General features: G+C 41.7%; 1 protein-coding gene across 1 annotated transcript in view; it reads right to left on the bottom strand.

The window, feature by feature from the left end:
- NMNAT2 (nicotinamide nucleotide adenylyltransferase 2) overlaps positions 1-4,456 on the bottom strand; it is a 162,907-nt gene extending 158,451 nt beyond the window's left edge. Inside the window, exon 1 of the mRNA XM_053605776.1 lies at positions 4,146-4,456. Coding sequence (XP_053461751.1) covers positions 4,146-4,230 — 85 coding nt within the window. The 5' untranslated portion in view covers positions 4,231-4,456. The remainder of the gene's footprint in view (positions 1-4,145) is intronic.
- Between the last annotated feature and the right edge of the window lie 11,496 nt (positions 4,457-15,952).

The following is a 15,952-nucleotide window of genomic DNA, read 5'->3' as shown; positions in this document are numbered from 1 at the left end:
TTACAGGCGTGAGCTACTGCGCCCAGCCATGACCTTTTTATAGAACCATTTCAAGCACATTAAACACTTTTTTGATTTCTGGTAGTTCTCTATATCTTAGTAGCAACTCAAATTCATTTTTCTTATGGTTTCTAGCTATAGCAATAGAAGCTGCATTTCTAATTCCACAACAAGTAGAGAGCTCTCTTTACTATCCCTTAAAAGGAACAGAAAAGATCCACTTTGTTCAAAGCAAAAATATTTTTGCTTTGAAAAACTGAAAAATTCAGTTATTTTGCAACCATCAAAAACAGGATATATTTCTACTGGGATGAAATACCTCAATTTCCTCTAATTTTTTGTGGTCAAACTACTCTATTGGTCCTTTCTTACTTTTCTATTTCAGCTTATTTTTCTGGCTTCCTAGTGGTGGATTTCTTAACAAATATAGCAATAGAAATGCAAAGGAAGTTATACTAAAAACAACTTCCAGTTTCACACTTTCTTCTTAAGTGGACCCATAAAAATAGGACATCATTAGTTTATAGGTTTCCTTTGCCACAAACTTTTATTCGTTCCTGAAAATATTTTAGTTAAAGTTGAGTATACCAGTGTCAGCAGTCTCTATCACAAATACTATTTTTCTGTCTCTAGTCAAATGTAGGAGTAATAATATCAACTCTTTCAGAGAAAAAAATCTCATTCTAAAAAATTTTTACAAGTATTTAGAATTGTACAAATGCTACTTTTGAAAGATAAAGAGCAAGTCTTTAGTTCCCAATGCCACTTCTCTGTTTGCAAAAAAAAAGTTTTTCTTTTCCTTTGGTAAGCAATTAGATTTCAAAATATGGAAACGCTATTAAAGGTGTTTAATTTCAAATCCTGTTTGTGTCTATTTTTTTACTTTTATTATAAACTTAAGGCACCTTAAAGGAAATTTGATAATTTAATAGTATAATTATTTCTGTGTTGTTGGGGAGAAAGTTTTAAAAGCCATTTACCAAGAGGAAATAGTTCATGGATAACTGGTTTCTCTAGAAATGGAAAAAAGATGTTAAGGAAATGCATATTTAGGAATCTCATTTACTTGATGGCCAATTTAATCCCAATCTGTTGGTGTGTGTTTGGAAGCAATCCCCGGCAGAGGTCCTCAAACTTTTTAAACAGGGGGCCATTTCACTGTCCTTCAGACAGTTGGAGGGCCGGACTATAGTTTAAAAAAAAAAACTATCAACAAATTCCTATGCACACTGCACATATCTTATTTTGAAATAAAAAACAAAATGGGAATAAATACAATCACACCACCTCATGTGGCCTGTGGGCCAAAGTTCGAGGACCCCTGCGAGTGTTTGTGGAATTGGAATTATGCAGTCAGAAGATTAGACTGCTTCCACCCTTGCTGCAGGAGAAAGGCCTCTGCAAGAGGAATCAGGTATGCGAGGTTGTCTCAACTCTGCCACTCCCTCTCCTTGTGGGTTCATAAGAAAGGCACCTAGCCTTTGTCAATTTCCCATTTGCAAAATGGAAATAATCACATTTTCCTTATAAGGTTGTTTATAGGAATAAGTGAGATATGAAAAAGTTTTGTTAACCAGAAACTGCTCTACAAAACTAAATTACAAAATGTATTATAAGCTCCCAGATTTGGGAGGCGCCTGTGGCTCAAAGGGGAAGGGCACTGGTCCCATATGCCAGAGGTGGCGGGTTCAAACCCAGCCCCGGCCAAAAACCACACACACACACACACACACACAAAATAAATAAATAAAATTAAAAAAAAAAAAAAGCTCCCAGATTTATCACAAGTGCAATAAGAGATTCTACAAAGAAATAGTTTAACATGTATTTTGTGTTCTCAGTCTTTCTCCATCTTCACATGTTTATGTGCTGAATCCCTGGTTAGGTGAGAAGCTCCTCAGCCATAGTGAGCACACCATCACATCCTTTTTCCCTGTTGTCCTGTGGATGATACTCAACAACTGGACACGCAAAGGGCTTTGTTGATGGATATTCTCCCTTAGTCCTCAGTTCTAATACCAAGTAAATAATCATTACTGTCCAAAGTCTCCGTTCCCCTGTTCCACTTCTAATCCTTTTTCTGAAATCCCCACCTACTTCCACTGGTTCTATCCTTAGCGCTCATGGAGAATTGGCAAGTCAGTACTCACTTCACAAAAGCCTTTATCATCATTGTTACCAAAGTATCTTAGGCTGTAAGCCAGAATCTTTGGTTTTCAATCCAGATCTGCCCCTCTTCTAATCTAAAGCAAGTGGGAATAGGACTACATCCCTAGCTCTGGGAAGAAAGGAGGAGTACCTGCTGGGTCAATAAAGATTCCTAGAGCCCAGGAGGTCCAGGCCTATCCCTGCCTGGCCAAGAGAGAGGAACGAAGTACTTCCACGTTAAATGGCTAGAGAAAATATGGCCAAGAAGGGGTGAAGATACCAGAATCAAAAGAAAGTGAAAGCAAAGTGTTCGTAAGGCACTGATATTCTTGTAGACTTGACGGGATGTTCTCCTGTGTCCTGAGGCTTGAACAGAAGTCTGTATTTAATAGGCAAATTGGCAATAGTTTCTAATAAAACACTTTTAAAAGTTGAAGGAATGGCGGGGAAGGGATAGCTATCCCTCCGTTTCCCTCCTTCGATCATGTAAAGCTGCCTCCTGATTTGTCCTCTGCTAAAAGTAATTTTATATTCTTTTCATGAGGTTTTTTTGAAAGAAGGTTCCAGTTCATCTCCCCCTTTCGGTTTCAAGATAATATTTTTAGCCTAGGCTACCTCTCCTGGCCCTTACTGGTATGCTGTGGCTTTCTTTAAACGGCTCTAGGAGACCTCACGCAGTCCCCGGGCTCGGGTGAACCCGGTGTCCGCAGCCAGCTCCTGCTCCTCCTGCGTTTCAGCACCGCCGCCTCTGGAGAGCGCCTTGCAACCCGGTCACGTTAGGGACTCTCACCCATCTCCAACCCACTCGCTCTCCCCTACGCCTTGTTTGCCTCGGTCCCAGGAAAAAGCACCCCGAAGTTCTAACTTCTCCTGGATCCCTGCTTCTAAAGGGACCTCCAGGTCCCTCTCTCAGGGTCTAAACGCGCACGCCCCTGCGCCTTTTGGTCCAACCGGTCAGCTACGAACTGCGTGGTCTCCCCACCCGTGGCGTGAAATCTCCAACAGGCATCGGTCAATCACCTTTCTCCTGCCCCTCCCCTGCTGGACCCGAAAACCGCAGCCATGGGCCCCTGCTTCCTCCCTCTCGCTCCACGCCCCAAAGCTTCGAAGAAACAAACGCTCGACGATGCGCTCCCCTCCCCCCAAACACGCACACACGCACATACTCACACATACACTCACTCACACACACGCATACACCCACACGCACGCCGCAAGCCTTCCGGGTGCCATCGCCGCCCTGGGCAGAGCCTCAGCCAACTTGGGCCCCATCCATCAGCACCGGTTTAAGAAGGGCCTCGCGCTGCAGCTGCCCGGGTCCCTCCCCTTCCTGGGCAGCCAGTCCCAACACTCAAGCCTAGGCAGTCCAGGGGCCCCGTCCCCATTCACTCAGTATCCAGCTCGCGCAGGCAATACGCGGTCCACAGTCCCCAGACACTCGCCCCTGGGCCTCCCCGAACCATCAGCAAAACCCTGAATCAATCTCCTTGAAGCCTCAGACCCTGTCACTGGTGTGTTGTGTGCCAGTGTGCGCCTCGGAGGCATACACATCATTTACCTCCTTCGTTCGAGCTTTCAACCCATGCCAAACAAATAGCACGTTATCACCAACCCCCTCCTCCCCTCTCCGCGCCCCAACCTCTGCCCCAGCCCGATCCTCACCGCCAAGTAGCCGAACGAGCCACCTCACCGCCACACTCCAGTACTCGAACCTCGAACCCCCATTCACCCCCAAACGACGCTCACCTCCAGCCCCCTTCCATCCCCCACCCCCGGCCGCCCCTAAGAGCCGGGTCTGGCCGGAGCAAGTGACGCCTGGAAAACGCAGCCTGCGTGGCCTCCCCGAGTGGGGACGGAAAGGCCGACCTGCGGCCGGCGGGATCAGCCGCAGCTCCCCTCCGGAGGGGCGCACACCTTCCCGGTCCGTCGCGGGGAAACGCAGGTGCCGGGACCGGAGAGGAGCGGAAGCTGCCTCGGAGGTGGGCGGGGGGACTCACCAAACATCTGAATGTGCCCTTTGGTGATGGGATTGAAGCTGCCGCAGGCCAGCAGGATAACGTGGGTCTTGGTGGTCTCGGTCATGCTGCCGGTGGCTCCCTCGCGCCGGGCTAGGGGTCGCCTCTCTTTTTGTGTCTCGATATGTCTGCAGAGGGAGAAAGGAAGGCGAGGCTCCGGCGGTGGATGCTGTGGACTCGGAGGAGCCGCTCCAGACGCAAATCGCGTCACTCCCCGCCTCCCCTTAACGCTTGCAGCGCCGGCAAGACCCGAGGCTGCTTTTGTACTGCTGTCCTGGCCTGTCTCCTCGGCCCCTCTCTTTTCCTTCCAGCCTCGTTAGCGGCTCTCGCCCTGGTGCCCCATCCGACTCTTTCTCTGGTCCCCACGCCGCTTCACTCCATCACTTTGTCTTCCTTGTAATGTATTTAAAAGGCAAGAGGCAGTACCAACCCAGAACCAGGAAACCTTAGAGCTCCCTGTGGGTTCTTTCTCTCTTGCCTCTTTCTGACTTAGTTTTCCCATCTCGCCAACAATTTTTTTTTCTCACCAACATTTTTTGTCCCCTTCCACTTTCTCTAACAGCTTCAACTTCAAAAATGTTTGCTTGTAAGAATTTTTCTCTCTTTCTTAAAATTGTGAGAAATGACAAGTTTTATTTCAATAGGATCTCGCCTCACCTTTTCCCCTTACCTGATGATTCCAAACTATAGAGGTAAATCCACATCTTGACCTGGTGCCTACCAAGAGTTGGGTGGGGGTGGGGGTGGGATGAAACTCTCCTCTTCTGTACTGGTCCTTTTGGTGAGTGAACCAAGGCTATCAGTCTCAGAGAATGTGGAATGGACAGAGTTACTAAAGCAGTATTAGAAAACTATGGTGAGCTTACATAAGCTACCAAAGTTGAGACAAAGATTTGCCATTAAATAAGTGTTACTTGAACGCTGGCTGTGTGGGGTGCTGTTTTCATTCAACTAAGGGGAGATAAACAAAAAACAGACAAAGAAAATATTAGATGGCAATTGTACAATGTACAATAAGTGAATGCAAATCCTTCTCAGACAGAACAGAGAATGGAGAAGAGGGGACAAGTCACACAGTCCAAGAAGGCCCTTCTTGGGAATTGACATTTACAGTGACATATGTCCTTCCGGGAAGTGACATTTAAGGTGAGACCTAAAGGAGGAGGGAGTTGCTAGTCCAGATATTGAGAGACAGGGAAAGGATTACTGTGCTCATAGAAATGAAAGAAAGCCAGTGTAGCTAGAATGCATGGGCAGGTGAAAAATTGTAGGATAGAAGATTGGACTGGTAGTGATCAGGGACAAATTTTTTTTTTTTTTTTGGTTTTTTTGGCCGGGGCTGGGTTTGAACCCACCACCTCCGGCATATGGGACCGGCGCCCTACTCCTTGAGCCACAGGCACCGCCCGATCAGGGCCAAATTAAATAGGGCTTGTAGACTAAGGCAATGAGTTGGATGTTTTTCTAAGTAGAATGATTTATAGTGAAATAACAAAAGGAAGCCTTGGATGCTTTTAGGGAAGGTAGTAATATGTAATTTACATTTTTATAAGTAGTGCAGTGGTTAGGATGCTGGCCACATACACCAGGGCTGGCAGGTTCGAACCCAGCCCCCACCTGCTAAACAACAATGACAACTACAACAAAAAAATAGCTGGGTGTTGCGGTGGGCACCTGTAGTTCCAGCTACTTGGGAGGCTGAGGCAAGAGAATTGCTTAAGCCCAAGAGTTTGAGGTTGCTGTGAGCTATGATGTCACAGCACTCTACCAAGGGGGACATAATGAAACTCTGTCTCAAAAAAAAAAAAAGAGAGAGAGATTGCTAGCTACTGGGTAGGAAAAGGGGTGCAAATAAGAAAATAAGGATGGCGGCACCTGTGGCTCAAAGGAGTAGGGCTCTACTGAGCCCCAGCCAAAAAAAAAAAAAAAAACTGCAAAAAAGGAAAGAAGGAAAACATTTAAAAAATTCTGCTTGTAGCCGAGGCAAGTAGAGTTGTCCTGGGACTAGAGTTAATTGAGGTGGAGATGATGAGAAGTAGATAATCTCAGGATAAGTTTTGTAGATTTTGTAGTTTATAATCCTTGTAGATGGACTGGACATAGAGGATGAGAGGAAAAGAGAAATTTAGGAAAATGCATAGAAATTTAGCTTAAACAATGAATTAACAAAAATTGAGAAATATGGGAAAAGAAAAAATTTGAGAGATGATTAAATGTTCTATTTTAATGCCAAAAATAGAACCAATAATTCCTTTTTTGGTGGGTGGGGAGGACTGTGTCACCTTGAGTAAAGTGAGACCTTGGTAGTGCCATGGTGCCATGGTAGCTCACAGAAACCTCAAACTTTTGGGCTCAAGTGATCTTCCTGTCTCAGCCTCCCAAGAAGCTGGGACTATGGGTCCCCACCGTGATGCCTGGCTGGTCTTTCCATTCTTGGTAGAAATGGGGTCTTGCTCTTGCTGTCTGGTCTCGAATTACTGATCTCAAACAATTCACCTGCCTCAGCTTTCCAGAGTCCTGAGGTTACAAGCATGAACTACCATGCCCAGCTGGAACCAATAATTCTTTTTTTTTTTTTTTTTTTTGAGACAGTCTCACTTTATCACCCTCAGTAGAGTGCTGTAGCGTCACAGCTCACAGCAATCTCCAACTCCTGGGCTTAGGTGATTCTCTTGCCTCAGCCTCCCGAGTAGCTGGGACTACAGGCACCTGTCACAATGCCCAGCTATTTTTTTGTTGCAGTTTGGCCAGGGCCGGGTACGAACCCCCACCCACTGAGCCACAGGCACCACCCTGGAACCAATAATTCTTAACTCAGAGATTCATAGTACAAAAATGTACGTTTCCCTGGCTTCAAGTTTCTTGGGTAAATTTCTACTCCTTATGGGTGAATTGGTCATTATTGGGGGAATGCATTATTGTTTCTTCTTCAAGAGCAAGTAGTAGGTGTGCAGTAAATATTTCCTAAATCTTACCGAATAACCAATCAATCCTAATATGCATACAATTTCTAGTTTGAATAGAAAAGCCCTTAGAACTGATGTAAATTCATAATGACGTTTGTAACTTCCCTGATATGAGCTACAGACTAATGGAGTAGAAAATACAAAAGCTTTTAAAGGCCAGGACTGACTTGGGTATGAGACTCTGACATTCACTAACTGGGCAATTGACATAATTAGAGTTAAGCAATAAATATTGAGTGCCTGCCATGCACCAAGCACTGATTTAGGGGCTGTGAGCAAAACAAAGTTTCTGCTTTAATACAGCCCACATTTGAGAGAATAGCAGACTGTAAATAAATTAATAAACATACCAGTAATAGGTATCATAAAAAAAAATAGTAAGAAACAGGGTAAGCAGAAAGAAGAAAGAAAGGAAATATTTTATTTGAGGTCATCAGGAATGGCCTCTCTGATAAGACAGTATTTGAGCAGGGACCTGAATAAAGCAAACAAATGTGTCATTTAAATCTAAGGAAGAACACATCTGGACAGAACAGCTAATACAAAAAATGGGAGAACCAAGAATGCTTGGGAATGTTCAACAAGCACATCAGCCTGGATGGAGGAAAAGAAGAATGTGGAAAGTGCCACGTCATTAAAGCAGGATAGATCTTGTAGGGTTTCATAGACCCTGGCTAGGGATCTGGCTTTTCTACTGAGAGAGATGGGAAGCCATTGGAGGATGTTGGGTCGAGAAGTGACATGAGCTGACTGGCATTTGAAAAGTATCAGTTTGGCAGGAGGTATAAATTTTGGAGTCATCAGTATAGAGTTTAAAGTTATGGGATTGAATGAGGTCACCTAGGGAGAGACAGACATATAGAGGAAAAAAGAGGCCCTCAGATTCAGCCCTAGGGCACACCAAATTAATAATAATAACTAATATTCATTGGGTATTACTAAAAGCCCAAGCACTGTAAGCTGTTTATAGATGTTAGCTCATTTAACACCCACGATAACTCTCTGAGTTTGTACAATTTTATTCTATTTTAAAGATAAGCGTACAAGGCCACAGAGAAATTAAGTAACTGGTGTCAGTTCTAACAACTAGGATGTATGGAGCCAGATTCAAATTCTAGCACTTTTGAACAAAGTCCCTACTTTTGATCCAAAGCTACTTTCTCAACTTGTTTCACTGCTATGCCCTATGAACCACTTTGTAAAATGAGGATAAAAATACCCACCAAACCACAGAAATGGGAAGATTGAAAGTAATCCACGCAGAACACCTAGCATATGTAGATGATTAATAAATGATAGCCAGTTTATAAGTGAGAGACTAGGACTTCTTAGCAGAGCTAAAGACTAAACTGAGAATTGCCTTACCAGGTACTGTGGTCTGAATGTTTGCATCTCTGCCCAAATTGCTATGTTGAAACCTAATTGCCAATGTGATGGTATTAAGAGGTAGGGCCTTTGGGAGGTGATTAGATCATGAGGGTGAAGCCCTCATAAATAGGACTAAAAGGGACCTGGAAAGCTTGTTTGCTTCTTTTTCCAGGTGAAGACACACCAAGAGGACAGCCATCTATCTAGGAACCAGGAACCAGGCCCTCACCAGACTCCAGATCTGCTGGCACCTCCATCTCAGACTTTTCAGCCTCCGGTGAGTAGTAAATTTCTGTTGTGCATAAGCCTCCCAGTTTCTGGTATTATGTTATAGCAACTTGAAAGAACCATGCCACCAGCTTTTCAAGTTTTCTCTTCCTCTCTCATCCAGGAAAAACAGAAGCGTGAACAACAACATCAGTGTAGCTTGCTGGAATGACAGGATACTCACCCAGCTGTGCAAGTTAATTTAATAAAAAGAAAGAAAAAATATTCAATTCAAATTTTTTATACTGAGTAGTGCTTAATAAATATTGATGAATTAAGTACAAAAATCTTTTTACCAGGCCAGTGCTCAGAGAGTAGCAGTGAGATGTGAGTTTATAATAAAATGTAATAAATATGATTTTCAACCCTGCAGGTTACATTTGAAATAGGAGCTTAAATTCTATATATGAAATTAATTGTTTGCAATTCTAATAGTCTCTTATAATTTTCTTTCTGCATGTCTCTAATCCATGTATGCCCAAAGAGGGTTCTGGAATTAGAACATGAAAACACGGGGAGCAAATCCTGGCTCTGCCACTTGCTAACTTTGTGGCTTTGGGCAAGTCATTAATTGCTTAGTCTTTATTTTGCCAACTGGAATTGTTCCTAGCTGTAGACAGTTAAGAAATATGTAATGTTTTGTGATATTATCTAGGTCCTGGTAGATAATATGCACTCTAAAAATATTAATTATAGGGCGGCACCTGTGGCTCAAGGAGTAGGGCGCTGGTCCCATATGCCGGAGGTGGCGGGTTCAAACCCAGCCCCGGCCAAAAAAAAAAAAAAAAAAAAAAAAATTAACTATACCTATTATTCATAAAATGGAGAATACTAAAATACATGCCCTAAAAGGTGCTATGTGGATCTAATAAAAGGACTTTTTTAAAAAGCATACTAAAAACTTTGTGTCAAACTCCAGTATCGTGTTGCTAGATATAAACACCCACTGTTTTTAAGCATTTAGTAGTTCCTATTAATGGCTTTGTCACGGATGTTTCTGGAAGTAGCAATCTTAGAGTAATGGCTCTGGGAATATGCCAATAGTCTACATATCAACCGATGAAAACAAACAACAAAACATACTAACAATGAATTTATTTTCAGTGACTATTCCAAGGCTAGTTGAGAAGATATACAAATAGGAATATCAACTCTTACACAGTAGATGTACCTTAATATATATGGTGATCTATTCTCAGAGGTGCTAATTTTAACTTGGGTAGTATAATTTTGTCCAATATTTCAACTTTCCGACAGCTAGAAATTGCTTTAAGCTGAAAAGAAGGAAGCAGAGTCATTCTTCCACTGCCTAACCTTTGCAATGTAGTGGGCCTGATTTAGTTTCCTAATAGCTCAAGGCGACAAACCAAACCAGAATGTTCCCTTCTAAATACCTGCTCAGAAGGGCAGACTTAAGTGTCTATTGGGTCTGATTTGAAATATGCATAAATAAAGTCTAACAGAGTGGGTGTGTATTATCTTCTTATTTACCTGGTCAAGATTAATCATCCATTTTCATCACAAATTGGGGTAAAGCCATTTCATATTTCTGCAGCTGATTTCCAAAGTAATATTAGGGATCATCCTTCATAGGAAGAGCAAAAAGTCGCACACCTATTTTCCTGGAATCAAGTCCTCAGTCTCTGGAATCAAATCAGATGTCAAATAGTTTATGTTTTCCTAGTAAAAATATTATTCTGGGGAAATCATGACTCTTTGGGAAGAGAGTTATCTACATTAGTGTAGTTTTGTCTCCTTTGCTTTCTTCACTTCTTTCCAAGATGGGTATCATCAGGATATAGCTTTAAATCACCGTCATTTCTCTCTCCTTCCCCACAAGCAAACATTTTTATATCCATAAAATGAAAAACATCCCGAGGTCGAGATTCTCCTTCTTGCAGCTCTAAATCCTCCCAAATTTAAGGCTTATAATTTCTCCGATTATTCTAATTATATTTCACAAATTGTGTTTCTGAATTTGGGTGGGAGGAGGTTGTGGGGGACAGTCTTGCTGTGTAGGCCGGGTCAATTTCAAACTCCTGGGCTCTAGCAATCCCCCTGCTTCAGCCTCTCAAATTGCTGAAACTATAGGTGTGCACCACTGCATCTATGTCACCACATTTTAAAATCTGGTTATCAATTATAAATATTGCAATGCTCCTGGTGTCTCAGTGAATGGAAGGAAGTACATAGGTCTTCATAACCAGTTAGCATTATATACCATTAAAAATAACAAATTTCTTCAGCTAACCCAGATATTTGCCAATTTATTCATTATGGCTTTTTTTAGACATTCAGGGAAAGGGTTTACAAATAACTATATTCATAATTTCAATTATTTTCTTGAGACGAAAGATCTTACTACTTCGCATAAGGTTTTCTCAAGAGTGGAAATAGGAGATAGAAAAATCAGTTCTAACAGACTTGGAAAGAGATATAATTGATTAAGAAGCAAGATCATTCCCTGAAATGACATCTGAAACTATCTCTGCCTTCTTCCTTTAAGTCACCCAAATGGAAAATACATTCGACTCCAGGGAGTGTTAAATAAAGGATAGGGAGCTTAAAATAACAAAATATTTTTTTCCATTAGGTCAATATCTTGTGATGCAGTGAAGTCAGATCTAGCCTGGAATTTCAATCCCATGACTCCTCAAATTTATCAGAGGTAAAAAAGTGTTACAGTGTTACAGCTGAGCCTCTCTGACAACTTGCCCATGCTACATTGCCAACTAGCCAATAACTAAACTACTTTCAGAGGACATGAAGGCATAAGAACAATTTGCACTAATAGAACCTGCTAGTCTCAATTTTCACACCTCATGTTTGTTCTATTGCTGGAGTTAACGTGGCTCAAGGTTGGTAACTATATACTTTTAGATTTGATAAGTTGCTTGCATTACTCAGGACTGTTTCAGAAATAAATGACAGAAACCCTATTCAAACTAGGTTTTAAGCCAAAGGGAATTTATGAACCTATTTGATTGGGGAGTCTAATGGATAGATCTGTTATAACTTTAGGAACAGCTTTGTCCAAGAATTCAAGACTCTGTTTCTTTCTCTCACCATATCTTAGTTTACTGTCTTCTCAGATGCCTGTCCTTCCTTCTCAGATAGGTGCTCTCCACATTCAAACAAGGTGGTTGCTTGCTTTGAATGATGTGTTTATAGATTATAATCCTATTGAAAGAGAGCATCTTTCCCAAGAATGCCAGTACAAATCTCAAGGAAGATTCTCATTAGTCCTGCACTGATTATGTGCCTATCCCTGATCAATCATTGTGACTAGAAGGAGAAAGTGTTCTTGGCCAAACCTGGGTCATTTTCCCATGCTGGGTTTGAAGCAGGAGGGGAACAGGAAGAAAGACCAACTCTTGATCTACGTGGACTGAGAAGTATGCTAGTAGAGGGCAGAGAAGTTTAACAAAACTATATCCCTGATGTTGCCATAAGAAGAAAACATAGTGTAGACATTGAGTTCAATGATCTGATTAAGCTCAGATAATGCCTTGTTGATATTTGTAATTCTGGCACTTTGTAGAAGTAAACAGAGATGTCTTGATTTTGTGGTTGGGTAGAAGCTGCTGGGAAAGGAATAAGGCATTCCAGGGGAAATGTGGTCCTAAATGAATCCGGGATATTTATGCTACAGGTTTTAGGAACTGAGAAGAACGTGGTGAATCCACTCTTGAGGATGAGAGGTTAATAGTCTCTGACTCCAACCTAGCCTTGTTTAGCTTCTAGAAGCTTCTAAACTCTTTCACTCTATCTCTTTCTCTCCTCTCTGCCTCTGTCACGAGGGTAGAGTCCTCATGAAGGGATTAATGTTGTTACTGTGAGAGTGGATCTGTTATAAAAGTGAATTTAACCCCCTCTTGTTCTCTCTCATGCCTTGGTGCCTTTCCACCTCTAGCCATGGGATAACACAGCAAGAAGGTCCTCAACGGAGGCTGGCTTCTTCTCCATCTTGGACTTTTTAGCCTCTAGAATGGTGAGAAATAAGTTTCTGTTCATATTAGATTATCCAGGCTCAGTATTCTGCCATTGCAGCACAAAACAGACTAAGGCCTGGATGTTTTCTAAAATATAAATCAGATCATATCAGTCTTTGGCTTTTAACCATTTAATGCTCCCCCCCAATACCCTTAGAATATAATTCAATCTCTTAAAATCTTAGAAGCACCATCATATCTGGCTTATTGCATCCCAACCTCACCTTAATCTCTGTTTGCTCTAGCCATATCCTGAACTTCCTCTAGTCATCCACTATGGCATGCTCTCTCCTAGCCAGTAAATGCTACTTTCTCATCTACATATCTTAACACTAAATCTGGTTTAACCCAGAATTTGCTTAATTACTTCCTGAGCCTCCTATGAGCTCCCTGGATCTGCATTAGCCTTGCTCCTCATATGTGCTGTTTTTCTTGTATCATAGTACTTATTTCAATGTCCTGTATTGCAATTGCTTTGTAATTTGTTTATACCCTCCACCAACATTATTTAGATCCTACTATGCAACAGCCAGTATGCTTAGCACTATGAAGACATTATCTCATTTAATTTTCAACATATCTCAATGACATCAGTTCTCTGATTGTATCTATCCTATAGATGAGGTAACGAAGAAGTTAAGTAATTTGTTCAACCTATATGGCTAATAAGTAGTAGAGGTGTTAGGTTAGGCAGTTAGCTAGACATGCGCAGGGTGGATGGTGGATGCAGTTCAGCTATTTTGGACCGGCTTGGATCAGGCTGACCTGGGCTATTATAGAAATGGAGCCCCCTGCAGGTGGGTTGCCTTGAAATAGAGGCTAATCACTTTCTTAAGAACTTTCTAGCATGGACAGACAGATGTGGTCTTACTGACTTGCGTTGTTTGGGGAGCAGCCTAATTAGGACCCTGAGAAGCTTCTATGAAGCAACTGATATTCCTCAAAAGTGTATAAAATTCAAGCACTGGACGCTCCATGATGCCTGCAGTCACTAACATGGGGCCTAGGTTGCTTCACAATTCTTTATAATAAACTCTTTCTTTCTTGCTGAACTCCCAGGAACTTGTTGCATTTAATTTTTTTTTTTTTTTTTTTTTTAGAGACAGAGTCTCACTTTGTCACCCTTGGTAGAGTGCCATGGTGTCACAGCTCGCAGCAACCTCCAGCTTTGGGGCTTAGGCAATTCTCTTGCCTCAGCCTCCAGAGCAGCTGGGACTACAGGCACCTGCCATAATGTCTGGCTATTTTTTTGTTGCCGTTTGGCCGTATATGGGCTTAAACACACCACCCTCGGTATATGGGGCTGGCGCTCTACTCACTGAGCCACAGGCACTGCCCTGTTACATTCAATTATTTCAGTGACTACCTTGAGCTTTTACTGCCCTGTTCTAACAGAGACAAGCTGTGAACTTGAGTACTTAGCTAGACATATCTAATACTCTACTCTCCCAAACTATTCATGAGAGGAGGAATTGCTTCTATCTTATTCACTATTACATCCCCAGAGTCTGTCACAGTCTGACACATAGTATGGGTTCAAGAAATATTTAATTAATAAATGTGGAATAATTTTTGCTTCTGGCTAGATCTACCCTCAATGCATTTTTTTCCATTTTTGCTCTGAGTTAGATGTCTTAAAAACTTAACAAAGGACTGCCCAAAACAAATCTTAAGGATTTGTAAAGCCTGCATCTATCAGATCTATGCACCCTCTCCCCTTCTCTATTCAAGCTCTCTTTTAAATCATAGCTGTGCTATTCATTTTGTATAAGTATCAGAGCATCTCCCTTGAGTGAGTGGGTTATTGTCAGCTGAAGTAGACATTCATTCCCCAAAACTCCTATATATGTTCTTGAACTTTAGGAGTAGAAAGTTAGAATTTACCTTTTTCAGACTCCCTTGCAGCTACCTTTCTGGGTACTAATTAGATCCTACCACAGAGATGTCCTTGTTTGATATTTAGAAAGCAGAAGTGAGGTGAAGGTCATCTTCTTATTGCTTTTGCTGCTAAGCAGCACTGTAGGTGTGTATTTAAAGCTAGAACTCACCTTCCAAAAAGTCATGGGCATTGAGAGGCAGTTTTGGTGTCTGAAAGGTTTGACGCCAAACCTGACAGTTTGAAAGGAAAACTGTACTCTATTCATTGGGTGACAGCACAATGGTAAACACAGTAGCATTCAGCCCTGACCTGGGAATTGGAGATACCTGTGGACTGCAGCTATCATAGTATGTGCTTGAAATCTAGAGTTTACTAGTGGCCCGTAACTTCAGTTTATCTAGCTCTTCTAATGAATTTTGTAAGTGCATAATCCCTTGCTTTTTTTTTTCTTTTTGTAGATTTTTTTTAAATTAAGTTATAGCTGTGTACATTAATGCAATCATGGGGTACAATATGCTGGTTTTATATACAATTTGAAATATTTTCATCAAACCGGTTAACATAGCCTTCATGGCATTTTCTTAGTTATTGTGTTGAGACATTTATATTCTACATTTAGTAAATTTCATATGTATCCTTGTAAGATGCACCATAGATGTGGTCCCACCGATTACCCTCCCTCCACCTATCCTCCCCCTCCCATCCCCTCCCTTTCCCTTTAAATCTCTTGCTTTTAATCCCTTTCTACTTGAAATATATAGAGTTGTTTTTGTTTCCTGACTGACACATCTTTTTTTAATTTTATTTATTTATTTATTTATTTTTATTTTTTTTGGCCGGGGCTGGGTTTGAACCCACCACCTCCAGCATATGGGACCGGCACCCTACCCCTTGAGCCACAGGCGCCGCCCATGACTGACACATCTTAATTGCTATATCTAGCTGTACCCACTGTTTGTGCAGGCAAGAGCAAATTATATGTAAATGTAGTTATTTTGGAAATGTGTGATGAATAAGAAATAGATTGACAGGAATTAAAATAATGTATGAAAGAAATGTAGGGTATGTGTGTATGTGTGTGTTTCATGAGTCAGGAAGGGAGATGTGAAAAGAACGAATCAAATAGAATGATATAAGATAAGTGGGAAAAGAGGGAGAGACTGAGCAAAGGATCCTAGAATTCTACAAGGAAATAGCAGAGCAGATTTGGAATTAATAATAATATTTATTATTAAAGACTTAAAAGCCAGGCACAGTGGCAGTGGCTCATGCTCATAATCCTAGCACTCTCAGAGGCTAAGGCGATTGGAGGCTAAG

This window comes from Nycticebus coucang, chromosome 10 (genome assembly GCF_027406575.1).
Source record: "Nycticebus coucang isolate mNycCou1 chromosome 10, mNycCou1.pri, whole genome shotgun sequence".
Taxonomy (NCBI): Eukaryota; Metazoa; Chordata; class Mammalia; order Primates; family Lorisidae; genus Nycticebus; species Nycticebus coucang.
Note: the sequence above shows the minus strand (reverse complement) of the source record. Positions and strands in the feature narration are given on the sequence as shown.